Here is an 18494-nt window from a genome sequence, read left to right as displayed (position 1 = left end):
AAGTTCTGGAATATCACTGCATTGCCGAAAGCTATTATTTTCCACAAATTTAAATTTTTTAAGTCCCTATCTGCAGTGTTTCAGCACTAACTTTTTTTGCCATTACATATTTCATAATCATTATATTATTTTGCTTTTCTTTCAGAAACATTGTATGTCTAACGTAAAGAAACCTACCCTGTAAGTATTATAATTCAGGAAACTATAATCTGCCTTTTAACCTAGCTGTATTTTCAACACCATATAACACTAATAACGTCAGTAGTTTGACTAAAATTCTGCGATAGTTAGTTTAAAAAAACATTTACGACATGCCGTAATTTCAGTCTTTATTTTCTAGTATTTTCTAGATTTTCATTCTTACGTTACTTACCTTTACTCAACCATGTCTAGAACTTTATTCTTACCTTTTCTTGTAACAGTTTCTCTGTGATATAATATTTATTTAATTACGGTAACATCACAATAAGAAAATTTCCTTCTGGAGAATATCCCTCAACATTGTCATTAGCACCATTAGTGCTGCAGTTAATTATCTTTATTATAAGGATGTCTTGTTCGGAAGATAAGTGAGAAATTTATAGAATTTTCTTCTTATTGTCATAATGATTTAACACAGTGGTATAAATAATTACGCAGAATGTTGAAGATGATGAAATAACACGTAACAATGCTTTTCTTCAGAGAAAATCTCTTCAGTTCTTGTTACAGTCTTTTGATTAATCAATTACCTGTAACATTTCCTGGAGCAATTTTCTTCCCGAGAATAACTTAAATACTTTCATATTTCTTTTTCTCCCGTTGTTGAATACTGAAGATGCTGTGTGATTGGTATGTAAATAAATAAAGCGAGATTAAATTGCTAAAGTACTACATTAATTACTAATTTCAGTGAATGCGATTCATTAAATCTGATTGGCTCACAAATACAGGCCCTGAAATGCTGAGACTATTCTCTTAGACTATCTAATCGCATTGTTTCCCGTAATCTGAATTTTTTATTATATTTTGTACAAAAGTAGATATTCCATATTGAATCCTTCGATCTGCATTATAATTAATATATACATTAAGAAAAATGCAATTTTATAAATTCATTTTGCTTAATTTGCAATATATCTTATTAATTAAATTCTAGTTAACTACAGAAATTGAGTTATAAAGCAGCATTCCTTTGTAATATTACCAAAAGCATTCAATAAATTACAATATGAAAAACGTTTAAAATATGAGACCATTATCCATTTGGACCACTTTTCAATTAGAAATAAGAGGGAAAAATTGTCGCCCAGACGGTTTAGTGGTTAACATTTCTCGGAAATTCAGGTTTTCAACACAGAACACACTTTACAGAAAAAGATTAAATATTAGAAGATTGTTTTAATAAGCATTGATACTTTTTGTTTTACAACTACAGCTCGTACTTTTTAACTATGAATTTCAAGTCTCGTCCACTAAACTAATCCCACGCTAAATGTATCTGTGCTGGAAAATCTTCCCCCCTTTTTTTTTTTTTTTTTTTTCAAAATCATCATTTTGTTTTAATAGCCCAAAAGAGGCAATTAGTCTCGAAATGGGATTTGTGGTCTATTCGCTATAAACGACGAATCACTTTTTATATAGTTGACACCAAATGTTGTCGACTTGTATTATTTTTAACGAAATTAAATAATGAAGAATCTGCATATATGTAGGTATGTTCTCGCATTGTGATCCTTGAGCCAGCAAATTTTAAATAGCGTAGTCCTCCACCCGAGCATGTGAATCTTGGAGCCCGAATTTTGTATTACGAACTTTATGTTTTCCATTTTGTAAATTTTTAATGAACTTTTGATTAACAAGGGAAGAGGTGAACAAACTCAATGATTTGAAAGCGAGCAGTGGCAACACTGTTCGAAATAAGGCATTCCTATCTCTAGCGCGCGAGACTGTGCATTGGAAATTCTGAAGATATGCTATTTTTAAATATTATGTGATCTTGGGGTGGGATTTGTGTCGAGAATTCTAAATATATGCTGGTTTTAAATTTTTATAATTTTGCTGTTGAACTCTATATTGTCAAAGGGCGAAGAAAACGATGCTTAAAAAAAGCTAAAAAGGCAAAAAGAAATGGGTTAGCAAGAGGTAACTGCGAGCTCAGTGAGAGCGCAAAAAACCTTAACCAGCCCTTTGGGGGCAATCGTAAGAATCTAAAACCTTTCAGATTTTTTATATATTTATTTTTTATTATTTTTTGTTTAATTCTATAGAGATATGTCATTTCATAGTTATTCACTCCAGCTTCTCCAACATTCGAGAAACGGGATTGCATTGCAGTATATTTATTCTCAAACTGTTAATAGATAAAATTTTTCAGCCAGTATAAAAATAGAAATAAGTTTTTTTTTTTTCCTTATACTTTGTTTTCTTAGAAAACTGCGCAGCATTAATGAGCTCATCTGCAATCAAAACGTATTATTTTTCTGAAAATAAATAGTACTGATATTGTTTTCATTCTTGATAGAACCCCAATGTTTATTCATTTAAGTTAAACTTTGGTTTTGGGTTTGGTTTATTTGATTAAGGTAAAACACTCGAGGGCTATCTGCTTAAGGGGAAGAATGCCTTCGGGGAGGACTTTCTAAAGGAAACTGTCTCGAATACATGTTATACATGGAGAAAATCAGGAAAACGCCCATGCAGCCAAACCGTTCGCGGGACTCAACTCGGACCGAACTACCAGTATTCAGCGACTTTACCACTCGGCCGCTGGTGGGTGCCTTAAGTTAAGAAGTTGAGACTTCAGAAATCAAACGCATTATTTGTTTTATTCATTCCATTATATTTTGCTTTTTAACTTATTTAGAACTGAACATTTTTGCACTTTATCCTATTTCTCTTAACCATTATGGTAATTAATATAAAACTTGTAAGATCTTTCATTTTAACGCCTATTACACATGTTATATTGGGTTTTCTTATTAAGAAGAAAAAGAAGAAAAATAGGCTGTCTTAAGTTTTTTCCTTCCCTGTGACCGAGATGGTTTCCTAGCACACTCGGTAAGGATGCGGAAAAAAAGAAACATAGCAACAAGGATGAAAAGACAGGAAATTGAGTCAAATAATTATCGGTGTTGTTTAAGAATTAAGGTGCATTAAGGAAATTGAGAAAAACATTAAAAAATCATGGGCTGAGAATTCTGATGGTTGATAGAAAATTCCAATATAATTCTGTACTTGTCTCTTCAATGAAAACTTCGCCATCTAAATATTCAAATTGCTGGAATATCTTTTCTGCAATCTACCATGGGTCCTCTCGTATTTTTAGAAAATATAATCAGTACTTGAAATAAGTAATGTTCCACAAATTGATAAGAGTAATCGAAATAAGTAATGTTCCACAAATAATTACAGAAAAGAGAAAACAGAAAGATTAAGTGATCAATACTTGATTATCAAACTAGGAGAAATCTTGTATTTTAAAAGTAAAAATTAAGACCATCATGTTATCCCGGAGCAATAGATACTTGGTTACTTAAATGTATTTGTTAATAAATGCTTTTCCTTCAAGTACTGTAGAGTCATTAGGTTAATTGGAAGCAGAAAAGATGAAAAATATGCAACCGCCTTCGCTGGGAATCGAACCACGGGCCTCTGGAATACGGGCCCAGCGTGCTACCGTTACACCACGAAGGCACGCTAGAGAAATGGGAGAAATACTTTATTGTACTTAAACATTCAGATGAAAGAAATATATCAGAGTTCAATCAGAAAAATAGTTTCATTCGGCGCTGTCCATGTATATTGCTTTTACTTCTTTGATTAACAGAGATCCTAAGATTTTTCAGTTCTCGTTCACAAAACTTTTCCATGTCTTTTTAGTAGGTGTGTACTAGAGTCTTTTATTTTAAAACAGACATTGTAATGCCGTTGCCAGGCCACCATTTGCAATCGTAAATCGTGTCTTCATTTCCGCACAGCATTTATTTTCTCCGCGTCATTTGGCGCTGTAGTTCAAGCCAGCCTTCATTCATGTGCTTTTCATGAATCCAAATATGAAAATGGGAATGAAATGGGAAGACACGAAGTGACTCGATATTTTTTCCGCTGTTGTTGTTCCCATATTTACGAGACAAATAAGGAGGTTTAAAATAAGCTTGATATTTCTGTTTTAAAACAACAGACAATAATAATTTTTATCATGTTCTAACTTAAATTTCATGTTTAACTACATGAAATGGCTTGTTTTCCACCCTCTGTATAGCAATGATATAAGGTTTACTTTGATGTTTAATTGCTCTCTCTTCGTCATTTCTCTAAAAACAGTCAAACATTTCTTACAATGGATCAATACAATGAAAAAGAAGTTTTTGTTGCCTTTAACCTGAAACCAAAGAGTAAATTCACAAGATAGTATTCCACCCAAAACTCGATATGAAACCTCAATACTTTTTTCGTCGAAGCATTTTACAATATACCCCAACACAATTAGACACAAATTTGCCGAACAGTGCCTTTAGTCATCTCGCACTTCAACAATTTGCTTAAAGTGATTAAGAAAGTTACTATTATCTATTCGCAAACAAAAATGAACGTTAAGAATAAGGTATAAATGAAAAATAATTTTTTCAGTAAGGAATTCAGTTTAAAATTTTACGTCTATTTCTAACACCATACTGTCTTTTGGGGTTTAGGTAACGTAGATTTATTAAAGATATATATCTCTAGCATTGCACATTCTAGCATTTGTGTAAAATTAATAAGTGTTTACTAAATCCTTTCTCATATCATAAAAAGAGCCATTTTTAACCGGGCTGTTGCAAATAAAATTCCAAATTCTAAATAAAATTAAACTCAATTGCAGAAATTGAAGAATTTTACGTTTGTTATAGTTTTACACTTCGCAAATATTTAGCATAAAAAAAATTTCTTTCACTATGTACTTTGTCTATGATGAAAATTATTTTTTGTAGAAAGAAAACAAAATTATAATTATATTTTCCTTTATAAGAATGATGTCCTTATATCCTACTTATAAAGGTTCATTGATGTTTATTACTCAGAAATCTATTATCGGCTGATTTAAGGAGCTAAAAGCTTTTGGTACCTTCATTGCACAAATGATGAGAAGATGATGACTACCCAAAAGATAATTAAGAGCACTTTACTTATTGGCTAAATTTATGGTTATGTGCGAGTAACTACTGGAAGTAAATCTCGTAATTGCTTACTGTATACATAACAAATATCACTGTTAGTGAATACTAAGGTAAGAAGCTGTTATATTTCAATCGATATTGAATAATGCATGGTCTTCAGCAAAACTATAAAGAATAAATTGGAATTATTCATTTAAGGTTGTAAGATTCACTAGTGTATTTCTCAGTTACTGTAGAGAGTGACCAATCTTAAGAACTAGTTAGCTTCGAAATAATCGCTTAAGTTCGTGTAACAAGAAACAACAATATGGAAGGGTAACTAACCCTTTATTATTCCAATAAGATTTTAAAAATATCCGCCTTAGGGTGTACAATCAAAGCCGACACTTGGGTTTGAACTTAAGAGATTAAAAATTAAACTAAAACTAAGATTAACTGAAGAAATATAGCCGAAGCTATCAAGATTCTAATCGAGTTGGCTCCTTAACTCTATTTGACTACGAAGCTTATCAAGGGCCGAGCGTAATAACAGCTTGAGAGAGAGAGTAGCCAAAAGGCAGACGCGCGCAAATCAGAAACTCTGATTCTCCTCTAACTCTCCAAGCGTTTTAAATACCGCTCCTCCTCATTAAGTATTCAGAATGATTCTAAAGCTACGTTGTGGTCGGAAGTAGTAGGTTTCAGCTAATAATTTGACCGTTAAAATTTAACCGTTAATAAAATTAATATAATCCTTACAAGGTAATTAATGCTTACGAAAGAAACGGGAACAGTCAATGCTATTTTTAATATTCTTCTTCACATAAGTCAGAAATAAGTATTAAATATCTATAACATCACAGTTTCCTTATACAATTAAAAATTCATTCCTGAGATCGATACTTGCAGTAGTAACAATATTTAGAAAGCTTTTTAATTATTATTTTGGTACATAAGCTGTTACTAGTAGCAAACAAACTTTGACTTATGTAACTTAAATTAATATTAATTTGAAACTTGGAGCCATGAGTCAGGGAAATTAAAATATTCAACGTTTTTTAAGAATCTAATGTTGTAGCAAAGCAAATCACAAGCTGCTGATGCAAATAATATTTTACGAGTATGTGATACTTCTTAAGTTTCAGAACTAGAATTTAAAAATAAACTCTTAGTTTTTACTCCATTATACAAAGTCCCATGTTTTTAAAGCAATCAGGGACATTCTACTAGCAGAATCAGGACGTGTTTGTTTTTGTGTTTTTTTCCCTCCCAAAGTTCATAAGTACAGAATAATTTTATACATATATTCGTTTTCGAAGTTACTAAGTTACATTGCTTAATATGCTTATTTTCATATATCTTTGTAGCAACGAACTAAATCTTTTAAATGCTAGAATAGCATATTTTACATTACTACTTTCTTTAGGTTTCATTCCTTTTAAAATTATGAAACAAATCGCAGTAGAACCATTAACTTAAACGAATGAATTTCATATTATTATATTAATGTATTTCCGATAAATTTTACATCTCGGTAGGTACTCCGAGTAATGAAATAAATAGTCTAGTTGAGACCTATTCATAGATTTGAGTGATTATTCATTGAGAGGTATTATCTGCTGTAATTAGAGATATGCATTAAAATAATTACTTCCTATATTTAACTACTATATTCTCAGCAATAGCATAAACTTCACTTCCTCCATGTCTCTTGAGAAGACGTAAGCAAATCATATTTCTTTTTTTATCTTGCTGAAAATGAAATAATTAACTTTTTCCTCTTATTACACTTTAATTTAATATCGTTTGGTGAGAGCTGGTGTCACCGTTATGCGTTAAATCTAATCATTGCAAATTTAATTCTAACCTACTTAAGTGATTAACATCATATCAGATCCAATTTATTCCTCAAATTTAATTATGATATGCTTACCAGCAAGATCGTAATCGCAGTAATTAAGTCAATATGGCGGCCATTATGAGAAGCGAAGACTGGGAGTTCTGAGTTAAAAAAAATAGAAAAGAAAAAGAAAGGTGTGTCATTAAAAATTAAAAGATGTAAAGAAAAAGATGTTTGAATAGGAGGTGATATGATTAAAGCTTCATCAATTATGTTTGAATGAGTTATGTTATATACGCAAGCGTAAACCGTAAACAAAAAAAATGAGTTTATTTTTTACCTTTTTGAGTACCTAGTACATTAAGAATTTATGTATAAGTGCGCAAGATTACACTTGATCTTGTAGTGCTCTTTTAGTCCTCTAATCACAACAGACGCAAAGCGTGTTATCGCTGTGTCTGTGAATAATAAAAAAAGTCTTATGAAAGTTAAAAACAAACAAAAAAAAACTTTTTTCATTTAAACATAATTTAGAAAATATAAGGGCATACACTTGTACTACAATTTCCACGACTAGTGGCGATGCAAAATAAATAGAACATTTTAAATTATATCAAACGTTTGACAGTAGTCTAGAAGTTGACAAATACTGCTAGAAGTTGGCTCACTAACTGTATCGAAACTTCAGAATTAAAGTGTCGGCAGCGAGAAACTACAAAGCCAAATATTTACAATTATTAGAGCTGGCAGGAAACTAACTCTGTAGTGCTAGAAAAACACTTTCTGGCTGAAATCCACTGTCTAAATCTGCATCATGCGTGATATGGCTTATAATGAAAGATTCCAAAAACTGTGGTGTGCGTGTTGCGTCTATAATAATGTCGAATCAGATTACGCGGCTAAAGAATTGTGTTATCGAGTAATAAAATTATATTGAATCTACACACAATCTCAAATTACATGAAAGACGCAAAAAATAATGAAACCAAAAAGGACTAAGAAATTTACATTTTTCGCTGCATGCTTATTCTTTAAACAATCAGTTATATTCATATGTATTTTTTATCAGGTTACTCCTTTTACCTATCGCAATTTCAATTAATTTGTTTTACACGGGGTAAGGCTTTTAGCCTAGGTACCCGGGTGTCTTGATGCACCTTTTTCCTGGAGGATATATCAGCTATGCTTTGATCCAACAAAGACATAAAATAAAGTTTAATATTTAAATTAGTCTCATAAAATTAATCAAAATAATATGTGATCAATCCTTATCCGTTTACAAATTACTCATTTTTACAAAGAATTCGTATTTTTTAGTATTTTTACAAATTATTCATATTTTGTGGTACATTTACAGATCAAAATCGTAAAAAACAACCTTATATTTAGCGTAGGTATAATGAAACACTCAATCGATTTCGAGGGCAGCTAAAGGTCCCTCCTCATCAGGAGAAAGAAATACATAGAAAGAAGAAAATAGGAATCACAGAAACACGTGGTGCTTATCAGCACTGCACGTGGTTATAACTAGACTTTTAATCAGAGTTGCACTGGCCGCCTACTTTTACTGAGCCAGGCTGTCTGATCAAGCATAAAGAAATATACAGCGAAGTTAAAATAGGGAGCGAGGGGCAAATGCACATTACGCTCAAAATCTGAACTTCAAATAATGGAAAGCAACCACTGAACGGATTTTTATACCCTCTGGTAGTACCAAGTGCGAGGAGGTAACGCCATCTATCGGCAAAAATAATTGAATTAAGACAGTAGAATTTTAAAGGCATTAGGAAGGACTGGATTGGACTTCAAATCATTAACTAAACTTTCTAAATCTTTGTGAATGTGAAAAGCCTCAAGAAAATCCAATTCGCCTATGGAAGAAGCCTTTTGGATGATTATTGCAGACCCAAAATCAAAAAGCCCATTACAGATTATTAGCCCAAAGAGCGTTAGCCCAAAAGTGCTATTAATTTCAAAACGACATTTTGCGTCACTAATGTACTAATACGTTCCTCGCCCGTCCTCTCGTTTTGAGGGGGGAAGGAGATGTAAAATATAAAAAACATAATGGCTTTGCTTTATGCGAAAAAGCAACCTCTAATTAACTTTCCGCAATTTCAGGATCTTCCCCCTAGACCAGTGCTTTCAAGAACATTCACGCATATTACGTAACCGCTCCTATAACTAGGGAACTCGCGCCATTTTGCGTCGAAGACCGCTTTCTGCCTCTACTGCTGTTAAGACCTATGCTGCTGCTCTCATCTGCCTCCCTTTGTTCGAATAACTATGACGCAGTGAAGTTAATGTTAATCTTATATATTAAAGAATGATGATCTGCCTTTTGAATTGAATAAAGATATGGAGCTATAAATTTAAATCTTTCTGTGTCGTCATTGGACGCCGGCTTACACTCAGCCACAACAATGTCCAGAATTCTGATGCGACCACACTGCCAAGTTTCACTTATGTGCCCGACTGCCAAAATATTACATATATATATAGAATATATATAATAAAATTGAAGAATATTTAATTCATGAATGCTATTAATACCGCGCAAAATGTTACGAAATTCATTAGAAAAATATAAAATATATGAATAAAAGCAGTTTGACATAAGCGCTCGGAAAACAAATCTGAAAAAATATCTGATGTAATTCAGAGACGTGACTGCGCTGCTTATCCTTTTGGGTGCTTGTTAACCAAGACCAAAAAATTATCAAATATTATTTGTTATTATCATAATAAAATTATACTTGTTTTAATTTTGTAAAAATTTACTTTTATTTAAACTTTTTAGTTTCAAATGTTTTTTTTTTTTTTTCAATTATTTAGTTTTAAATTATGCTTTCTGCTAAATCGATTGTTTCTTTTGGTTAATATTAACTCTATATATTTTATATCTTTCTCATATCTATATCTCTCTCTCTCTATATATATATTAGAATTCAAATGTATTATAATTACACCAACGGTATACCTTTATATATTACAACTATTAATTATAAATATAACAAATAGCATAGTTTAAAAGCAGAATTTGTCAGCATAAAATCTAAATAGAACAACAAATAAAGGAAACACATCGAAATATGCTGTTGCAGTCCAAATATATCATATGCTGATTCTTTTATTTCCGCATACATTGGATCTGCATTTTTATTATATGTAGAGGGCTTGTACATCACGCCGTAACTGTTCCTTTTCTCTCAAGCTCCCTGGCAAGCAAAATTCGTTATACCTTTTATCACACAAATGGAACAATTTCTTTAAACGCAGAGCGTGTTCTTCTTCAAATCAAAGCTAAAATTTACTTTTGTCTAGGTTTGCGTTTTCCAGAAAGGGAACAATGCATTTCAATTTTCGAAGTTCGAGTGCTTTCTGTTGTCGAAAAGACGGCTGTTGTTCCCGAAACAAAGACACTGAAAGATTACGGTTTTAAAAGTTTTAATTATTGTCTTTAGTGATGTGTGCGAAAGGACGGCTTTCATGGCATAGGGTTTGTCTCTAGATTCCCGGAAATTACCGGAAGCGTTCCACCCTGTCGCAAACGAACTTTGCGGTCACGTTCCATTATCGCGAATAATAGAGTGTATAGTCTTCCTAGCGTTTCATTTGTTCAGAAAATAAAGAATTTCGGATATTAATACTTTGAGCGAGATTGTCGGCCAAGAAAGTATTCACAGCTTATCCAGTCATGGCGAAATGCATAAAAGACTGAACAGGAATCGCAATTCGCTCCTGATAACAAACATGATATAGTTTTAAGTTTTAATGTCTAAGAGACAGTATTAACAGCAATGCATTTTAAATGAACAAAGCACTCTCTAGTTAAAGATTCCCAAGAAATTTTCTTTCTTAAGAAGGACTTGTGTCTCTTTTTCGTGAAATGTCTAGAATTTGATTTAAAACAAATAATGGTTTCAGGTTGCATTTTAATTTAATTTCAATTCCAAACTTGTAATCGCTTTCACTTGCAATCTATGTGCTTTATATTATGTAACAAATTTACACTTCTGGAAAGGTTTTTATTTACCACACCTTAAATAATATGCACTTAGCCTTAACTACCTAATTTAACACGAATATGGGTGTATTAATTCTAAAGTTGTGCTTTATATTATGTAACAAATTTACATTTCTGGAAAGGTTTTTATTTACCACACCTTAAATAATATGCACTTAGCCTTAACTACCTACTTTAACACGAGTATGGGTGTATTAATTCTAAGGTTGTGCTTTATATTATGTAACAAATTTACATTTCTGGAAAGGTTTTTATTTACCACACCTTAAATAATATGCACTTAGCCTTAACAACGTACTTTAACACGGGTATGGGTGTATTAATTCTAAGGTATGACTTTTAATCTCTCCAAAATTTCCGTTCATGTTTTCCTTTCCATATGATGGCACTAATGAAATGCGCCAGATTTTACTTGAAGAGTATTTCGAATATGCGTAAACTTAAAATAAAGAAAAAAAATGCACATCATGATTCAGTTTGCATCAAATAAAGAACCAACTCGAGGTTAATTTTGATGTGCGTTAATTGTGTGCAAAAATAATCATTTGTTGTGCAAAACTTTGATAAAGTTGAAGCTCCTAGATATCAGTACACGTTCTATTTCGTCTATAGCGAATAAACCACACTAGAATAAATGCACTCTTTAAAATTCGATATATTTGTTTACCATACAGACACTCTGGCGCTAGGTTCACTTAACAGCGCTATATTTCGTTCATATTATAACTCAGAATGCACAAAATTTATATCATTTAAAGAACTAATCGTTGTCACATGTTCTATTCAAATACTATAATAAATCTAGAAAGATTTATAAAAGAAATTAAGCAAACAAAACAAAAAACAAACAGATTTTCACAGACGATTTAGTATTTCTCATTCAATTAATTCAGTTCTCACTTCGCGACAAGGCAAAAGTACATAAAAACTCAAAATATCTATGTTAAAAATTACGAAGTAAATCTTATACACTTATTTCCACGAAAAAATTCCAGAAAGGATTAAGCAAGATTTAATTCTCAATAATAAATGAATGCTTTATCTTTGTTTTTGCAAAGCTTAGTCTCTCTAGATTGGCAACAAATTTATTATTCTGCTGTTTCAAATATAAACAAATATGTCCGCTATGTTATTTAAAAATTAGGCTTAGCTGCACTTAAACAGCTTTTAAATTGTTGATAATTGTACAAATATTGCTTGCAGATTTACTAAAGGCATAAAAACTTTAACCGGAAGATAAGAACAACATAATTCAATCATTTTTAAAGCAAAAAATGCACAATTTACAAACATATAAGAGTAAAGAAACTGACATCACTGTGCCAGGTAACAGAGTGGATGCATATATAAATATATTTATATAAGTTTCGTGCGGCCGATTGCAACCAAAATACGAGGTACACATCTATATGTTAAACAGTCCTCTCTATATAAAAAGTTTCAACGTTCTGAGGCTATTCGTTTTTTGAGTTATGCGAGTACGTACATACGTAACGTACGTACGTACAGACGCCAAGAAACATTCCCTTCAGAATTCATTTTAAAGTAGTTTTATAATTTTTTTTTCGAGGGGGGGGAGGAAAAGTGTCTTTTATTCTGCCCTTACGTACAGATGTCACGCAAAAACATCGTTACATTGCATTCGATAGCGGTCAAAATAGATATTTTCGTTAAAAATTTTCCCGATTACAATACTTCCTTTTCATTTCGTACAAGAAAGTAAAAGGAAGGACAAATGGGTTAGCAGGATTGAGTGTAAGAGCAGACTGGTAGTCTGCTAGCTCAGCGAGAGCGTGAACAAACTGAACAAACACTTTTGAATGATCTTTATAATCTAAAACTTTTTAGATATATACTTACATATTTTTTCAGGTTAATTTTGTTAAATCTGTGTTGAAAATTATAAATACGAGGATTTCAGGAATTGCAAACCAGAAGAAAATAATTTGCCGAATGAAAAATATTATTCATCACATTGTATAAACGATTACATGTTGTGTATTGCGGTAACGGAAACAGATAAAATGCCACATTAATCTAAAGGTGAAAATAACTTATAACTGCAGGGAGAAGTTTTCAATTTTAGATTAATGAAGCATTAAACATTATCTATAAGCAATCACAAATCGAAATTCATTAACAAAATGAATTAGCAAAATTAATGAATGAAAAATATATTTTTTTAATTTCAGATTCGGAAGAGATTTTGGTCGAATTAGCTATGAAAAACCAAGAATAGTTGGTTTTCAATGTATTTCATTGATCAATGAGCATTTCTTTGTGTGTAGTTTACATCTATGTATTAATTATCTTTGTCAGTTTTAATGTAATTTAATGTTCATTTTAAACATCATAAAACTCGGCAATATTTGATTGTTTCATCCATTTCATTTCATAACTTTATGCTGATTTATTCCCTTTTTTAAATAACTTCAAAATTATTTTTACATAAAATATTCTTTTTAGCTGCATGAAGATGTATATTCGAAGCATTTTTCAAATTTTGCTTGGTGTGGGTTTAAATTTGCATTCGCTTAGCAGAAGCATTCGTACGTGTTTACAATATATCTGATTACTTATGTATTGACCGTTTTGGCTCTTCACGAGTCACATGCATTTTGTTGATAGTAAATGGCCATTAAAAATAAAGAATGAGATTTTAATTATCTGTATGAAAATATGCGTTTGATTTCTGGAGGAAGCAAGTGCCTTCAAAACTTTTCTTATGTGAATAAGTATGGTATCAGGCTGGAGCTCTGAATTCCGAAGCCTTCGATAACGTGTAAACGCTTTATAATATATAGGAATCACGGCAACTGCCATGCGCACGCCATATTTTAAAGTAACAAAAGGCTTGCAAAAATTGCTGAGGAATGTACTTGTACAGATGCTTTAATTAAATCTTGATAAACCTGTTATATATCAGAATACAAGGACTGATGTATATGTTTCTCTGTTTCATACTATATTCTAAAAAAGAACGAAACGAATAGAGGGAAAAAAGGATGTGCACTACAAGATACAGCGAAACAGACAAAACGCTTCTGTAAGGGAAGATAAAATGAGGTAAAATAGAGTTAATAATATATTTATTCCAACTGGGCTTTGAAAAACCTTTACTGTTAGCATATCTCTAAATAATTAAAATTTTGGTCTTATGTATATTATATTTTGCACACATATATATTATATGTGTGTGTGTCATTCTTGCGTAGGAGCCATGCTAATCTTCTCTGTATCGCTCCAATTTTAGTATATGTACTGCCGAAGCAAGTGTGTCTAAGATAAAAAATATGAAGCTCAAAATTACAAACTTTAGCTTATTCTTTTAATTTACGATTTAAACTTGGCTACGAACCCTTCCTGGAATCTAAAGTACATCATTTCGTAATTAATGTGTTCATGTATGTAATCATTCTGAAAAGTGGCGGTCTTGTCCAATTCAATTAAAGAAACTTCTTACTATATAAATACTTCGGCTACTAGTACACCATTTTTCCCCTGCTTCGCTCGCTGCTGGCAACATGTGTGTTCTCATCGCTCTGGTTTGTCCATTGTTTTAAAACTGTAACTCATTATGTAAATGTTTGGAGGGTGCGATCAACACGCAAAATTATCTGTGAACAAGTTTATGCTTTTTAAAAATGTCCACGAATAAATTAATGTGTTGTTTTCGTCAAACCTGTCTCCGTTATATCATCTTGTGAATCAACGCGTTAAAGGCTTTCCCAATGATTACAGATAGCAACTCATTGTTAACGGCTATTTAATAATCCCTCCTCGTTCAAGTCACCTACACCAAACTATCACGTATATATGCATAATACTTGTATTAACCTTATTATACTGTATTTTATAATACATTTTGCTTCAAACGGGACTTATCCAATTTTAAATATTCAATATTCAATTTTAAATGAGCAGAGTAAAAATTAACATAATATGTGAATCTTTGTTTATTTTGTTTTGCAGATTCGCCTGTCTGCAAGCAGAATCAAGAAACAACCTATGGAGCAATGCTACACTATCCCGTCCAGATACCATGTGAAGTAGAAGCCGATCCCGATGACGTAGCATTTCGTTGGGAATTCAACAGCTCCTCTGGGAACTTGGAACTAGTACCGACGTATACTTCCGGAACCAAAAGTCTCGTCAACTACATTCCGAGATCGGAAAGCGATTTTGGGACTCTCCAGTGTTGGGGCCGCAACAGTGTAGGATCTCAAAGAGTCCCTTGCCTCTTCTTTGTGATTCCAGCAGGTATTGACGGGTGGGTTATTCTTGTAAACAAGGTGCATTTGTAGCATTCCAGAAATTCCTAATGGGGCGATATCTATAAATACGTTACTTTCTCTGAGAGTGTATCTTTTGTGTGATTAAAGGTATAAGTAAATTTAAACAATTCTTTTGAAACAAAACTATATGAAGTGTGAATTAAAACTGAGGCTAAAATCATAAACAAATTAACAGATTTTTTTAATTGTGATTAGATACTGTTTTCCAAAAATTAGAGTACAATTCCTAGCTTCCTACTATTAATTTATTTCTATTCATAATTATTGTATATGAGAGTTTATGTTTCAAGCTACTATTGCGTAAGCCATTTTCTCAATGTAGTTTAACACAAAGGTTTGAATAGCACCCAAACTTTTATATTTTACTTTTATCTTTTTGAAATCAAACCTAGAGAGAGAACCTTACTAGAGTACTTTACTTAGAGTACTTAATAGAGATGATTTTTCGAGCGTGAGTACAAATAAAAGGCGGAAAGTGTAATTTTTGTAGAGAATTAATAGTATGGACATCAGGATTTCCGAAAGTTGATACTGGAAACTCAGGTGCGTTAAAGCTCCACCCCCACCGAAAAAAAATCTGCCTGCTCTCTTTCTCTCAGTTTTTGGACTATAAATAAAACTACGCCTTTCAGTGCTTTCAGCTAAAGCCTTTAATGACATTTAGATAAATTCGAAAGATTTAAATTTGAAATCCTTTTGTAGATTCGTATGTGATATACTTTTTTTAAACACGTGTTTAATGTATTTATCAGGGAAACACGGAGAAAAATCGAACATTCACAACATGGTTGTGCGAAGAACCGTAGATAAATTAAGCTCATATAACGCAGCAATACCGTTATATTTCAAAATAATAGAGATAAATTACTTCATTTTTGCATTTTGAATCATTTTAGATTTGTATAAGCAGGAGAAATAATAATGTAAAGATATTATTTATATTTAAAAAAAAAAAAAAAAAAAAAAAAAAAAAAAAACAGTAGATTAATTCTTCTGAGAAACATTTACTCGAAACAGCATAGTGTACGAGTTTATTTAAAATAAACTTATCGAATATAGTACTTTTATTGCAAACGTGCTTCTTGGAGAAAAGAAATATGCTAATAGTAGATAAAGTTAGTGCTTCGAGTATTTAAAACTAAATAAGATGTTTATTGGAGGTATTAAAACAACAAGAATCAGCATAATATCCGTAAATTTGCAGAATCAGTTTCGATGGTCTAAACAGAGAACCCTTCTCTTCAGCAGCAGAAGTGAAAATGACGAAAGAGAAGTCTGTACATAGGCGATAGCATGAGAGGAAAAAAGTCACGTTACTAGCGCCATCTATTAACCAAAAATGAAAACATTTTATTGTTATCGCCTGAGCTTACTTTCTTCCTTTCGTTGTTGTCGCCTGAGAGCAGGCTTCTCTTTCATTATTTGCAGCTCAAAGAAAATAGTTCCATGTTTAATCCTTCAAAACTAGTCCTTAAAAACCAGTATTACACTGATTCTTGTAGCCTTGACACTTCCAATAATAATTATCCGTGGTATTAACTCCAAGAGGACGTCTTTAGAATAAAAAGAACAAGAATATCTTCTATGAAAAGTACATGTGGATAAAGCTGACATAGGTTAAAAAATCACATAATGTCAGGTTGGCAAGCAAGTAAATTTGTTTTTTTAGTGTGAAACAAAATTTAATTTTTTCTGTACAAAATATAAACTACAATCAGTAATATACCTTCCATTCTGTCTGGTGATCGTTTGCCATTATTCTGGTAACTTCATGTTTCCGAGCTCATAGGACTTCTGACCTTGATTAGTAAAAAATTCAACCAAGGACGATTTGAAGTCATTTACCATTTACGAAATATTGTAAACTTCGAAATAAATGGTAATCCAATGGCGCAAGGTCGGGTATAGATGGGGGATGCGACCTCACTTTCCGACCAAGTTCCAATAATTTCGTACGTGTTGCTAAATCTGTCTGTTTTTCGCATTGTCATGGTGGAATAAGATTTGCGCTTTGACAATTTTGGCTTTTCTCTTTGATCGCTTTCTCTGATTTCATAAGTTGTTGGCAGTAAACATCTGAGTTTATCATTTGTTTGCTTGGAAGCAGCTCAAAATATGCAACACCTTTGTAATCCCATCAAACAGACAGCATGATCTTTTCCTGACGCAATTTTTAAGTTTCGATATGATTTGTGCTGATTCATCATGCTTGGACCATGATCTTTTTCTATTTATGCTCTTGCAGAGGATATATTTTTCATTGCCAGTGATAATTCGTTTAAAAAAAGAGTCGGTTGCATTACGTTTGAAAGTATACTATTTTTTGCGTGTGATACGTTTAATCTTTTTGCGTAGTTACATGCCGTCATAGATTACATGACGATTGAGTTCCATTATGACTTAACATGTCATAATGGAACTCAATCGTCTTTAATTTTATCATCATCAACTTCAGAAGGTCGGCGAGAACGTTAGTCATCTTCAAGTGACATATCTCTAGAAACAGATTATTTAAACCAGTTCTAACACATACGTTGTGTTAAGCAAACAACACCAGAAACTTCACTTTTCTCTTTGTGAGTCTCAACGGCTTTCTTACCATTATGAAAGTAAAAAAGTAAAATGTGTAGAAAATGCTTATTTTGTGCCCCATGTTAAAATTGTCCGTAAACTAACAGTTGTGAACAAAAATGCACGACATTTTTGTCTGCGCAACCTAAAACTTCCGAATCTCAAAAGAATAGGAACTGTAAGATTGACAGAAGGATGACAAAACGAACATAACGTTATCTATTTGTGAAAACTGAAATTACTTTGTTGCCAATCCAATAGTTTCATAAATAACAGAAAATCATTATTAAACCAAGTAAAATAAAATTAAAAAAATATAAGAAGATATTTATTCACATATATTAACGTAACAAAACTGAGTAATATTTATAAAAATAAAATTCTTATATGCTTGGATTTATTAAATTTAAACTATAGAAATTAGATTAAATGGGAAAATCATCAAAGATTTCATTTATTGCTTTTAAATCGCTCAGGTTATTAAGCAATGCAATAATAATTTCGAAAATAAATTAAAGCTCTTACGCTCCGTCGAATGCTAAGTCGTTGGAAAGTGGCCATTTGCCAAGCCGAAAAAAGATTAAAAGGTTTATGTTCTGAGCAGTCGCCACCATTTGGATAATAAATGCAGTGTTATGTAACGT

The 18494-nt window shown here is 32.0% G+C and overlaps 1 protein-coding gene and 1 non-coding gene across 3 annotated transcripts in view; one reads left to right on the top strand and one right to left on the bottom strand.

The window, feature by feature from the left end:
* Positions 1-18494, top strand: part of LOC118191885 (kin of IRRE-like protein 3) — a 769953-nt gene that overhangs the window by 672792 nt on the left and 78667 nt on the right. For both annotated transcript variants that reach the window (XM_085824875.1, XM_085824874.1), the window contains exon 7: positions 14957-15244. In XM_085824875.1, coding sequence (XP_085681001.1) covers positions 14957-15244 — 288 coding nt within the window. The remainder of the gene's footprint in view (positions 1-14956; positions 15245-18494) is intronic.
* Positions 14160-14261, bottom strand: LOC118191900 (U6 spliceosomal RNA). Its single transcript, XR_015043746.1, has one exon. It is a non-coding gene; the product is annotated as a U6 spliceosomal RNA (small nuclear RNA).

The sequence above is a fragment of the Stegodyphus dumicola genome, chromosome 10 (assembly GCF_044657685.1).
Source record: "Stegodyphus dumicola isolate Sdum_Otavi_A_Nest chromosome 10, ASM4465768v1".
Classification (NCBI taxonomy): domain Eukaryota; kingdom Metazoa; phylum Arthropoda; class Arachnida; order Araneae; family Eresidae; genus Stegodyphus; species Stegodyphus dumicola.
The sequence above is the reverse complement of the archived record's forward strand: the minus strand, read 5'-3'. Positions and strand labels throughout refer to the sequence as shown.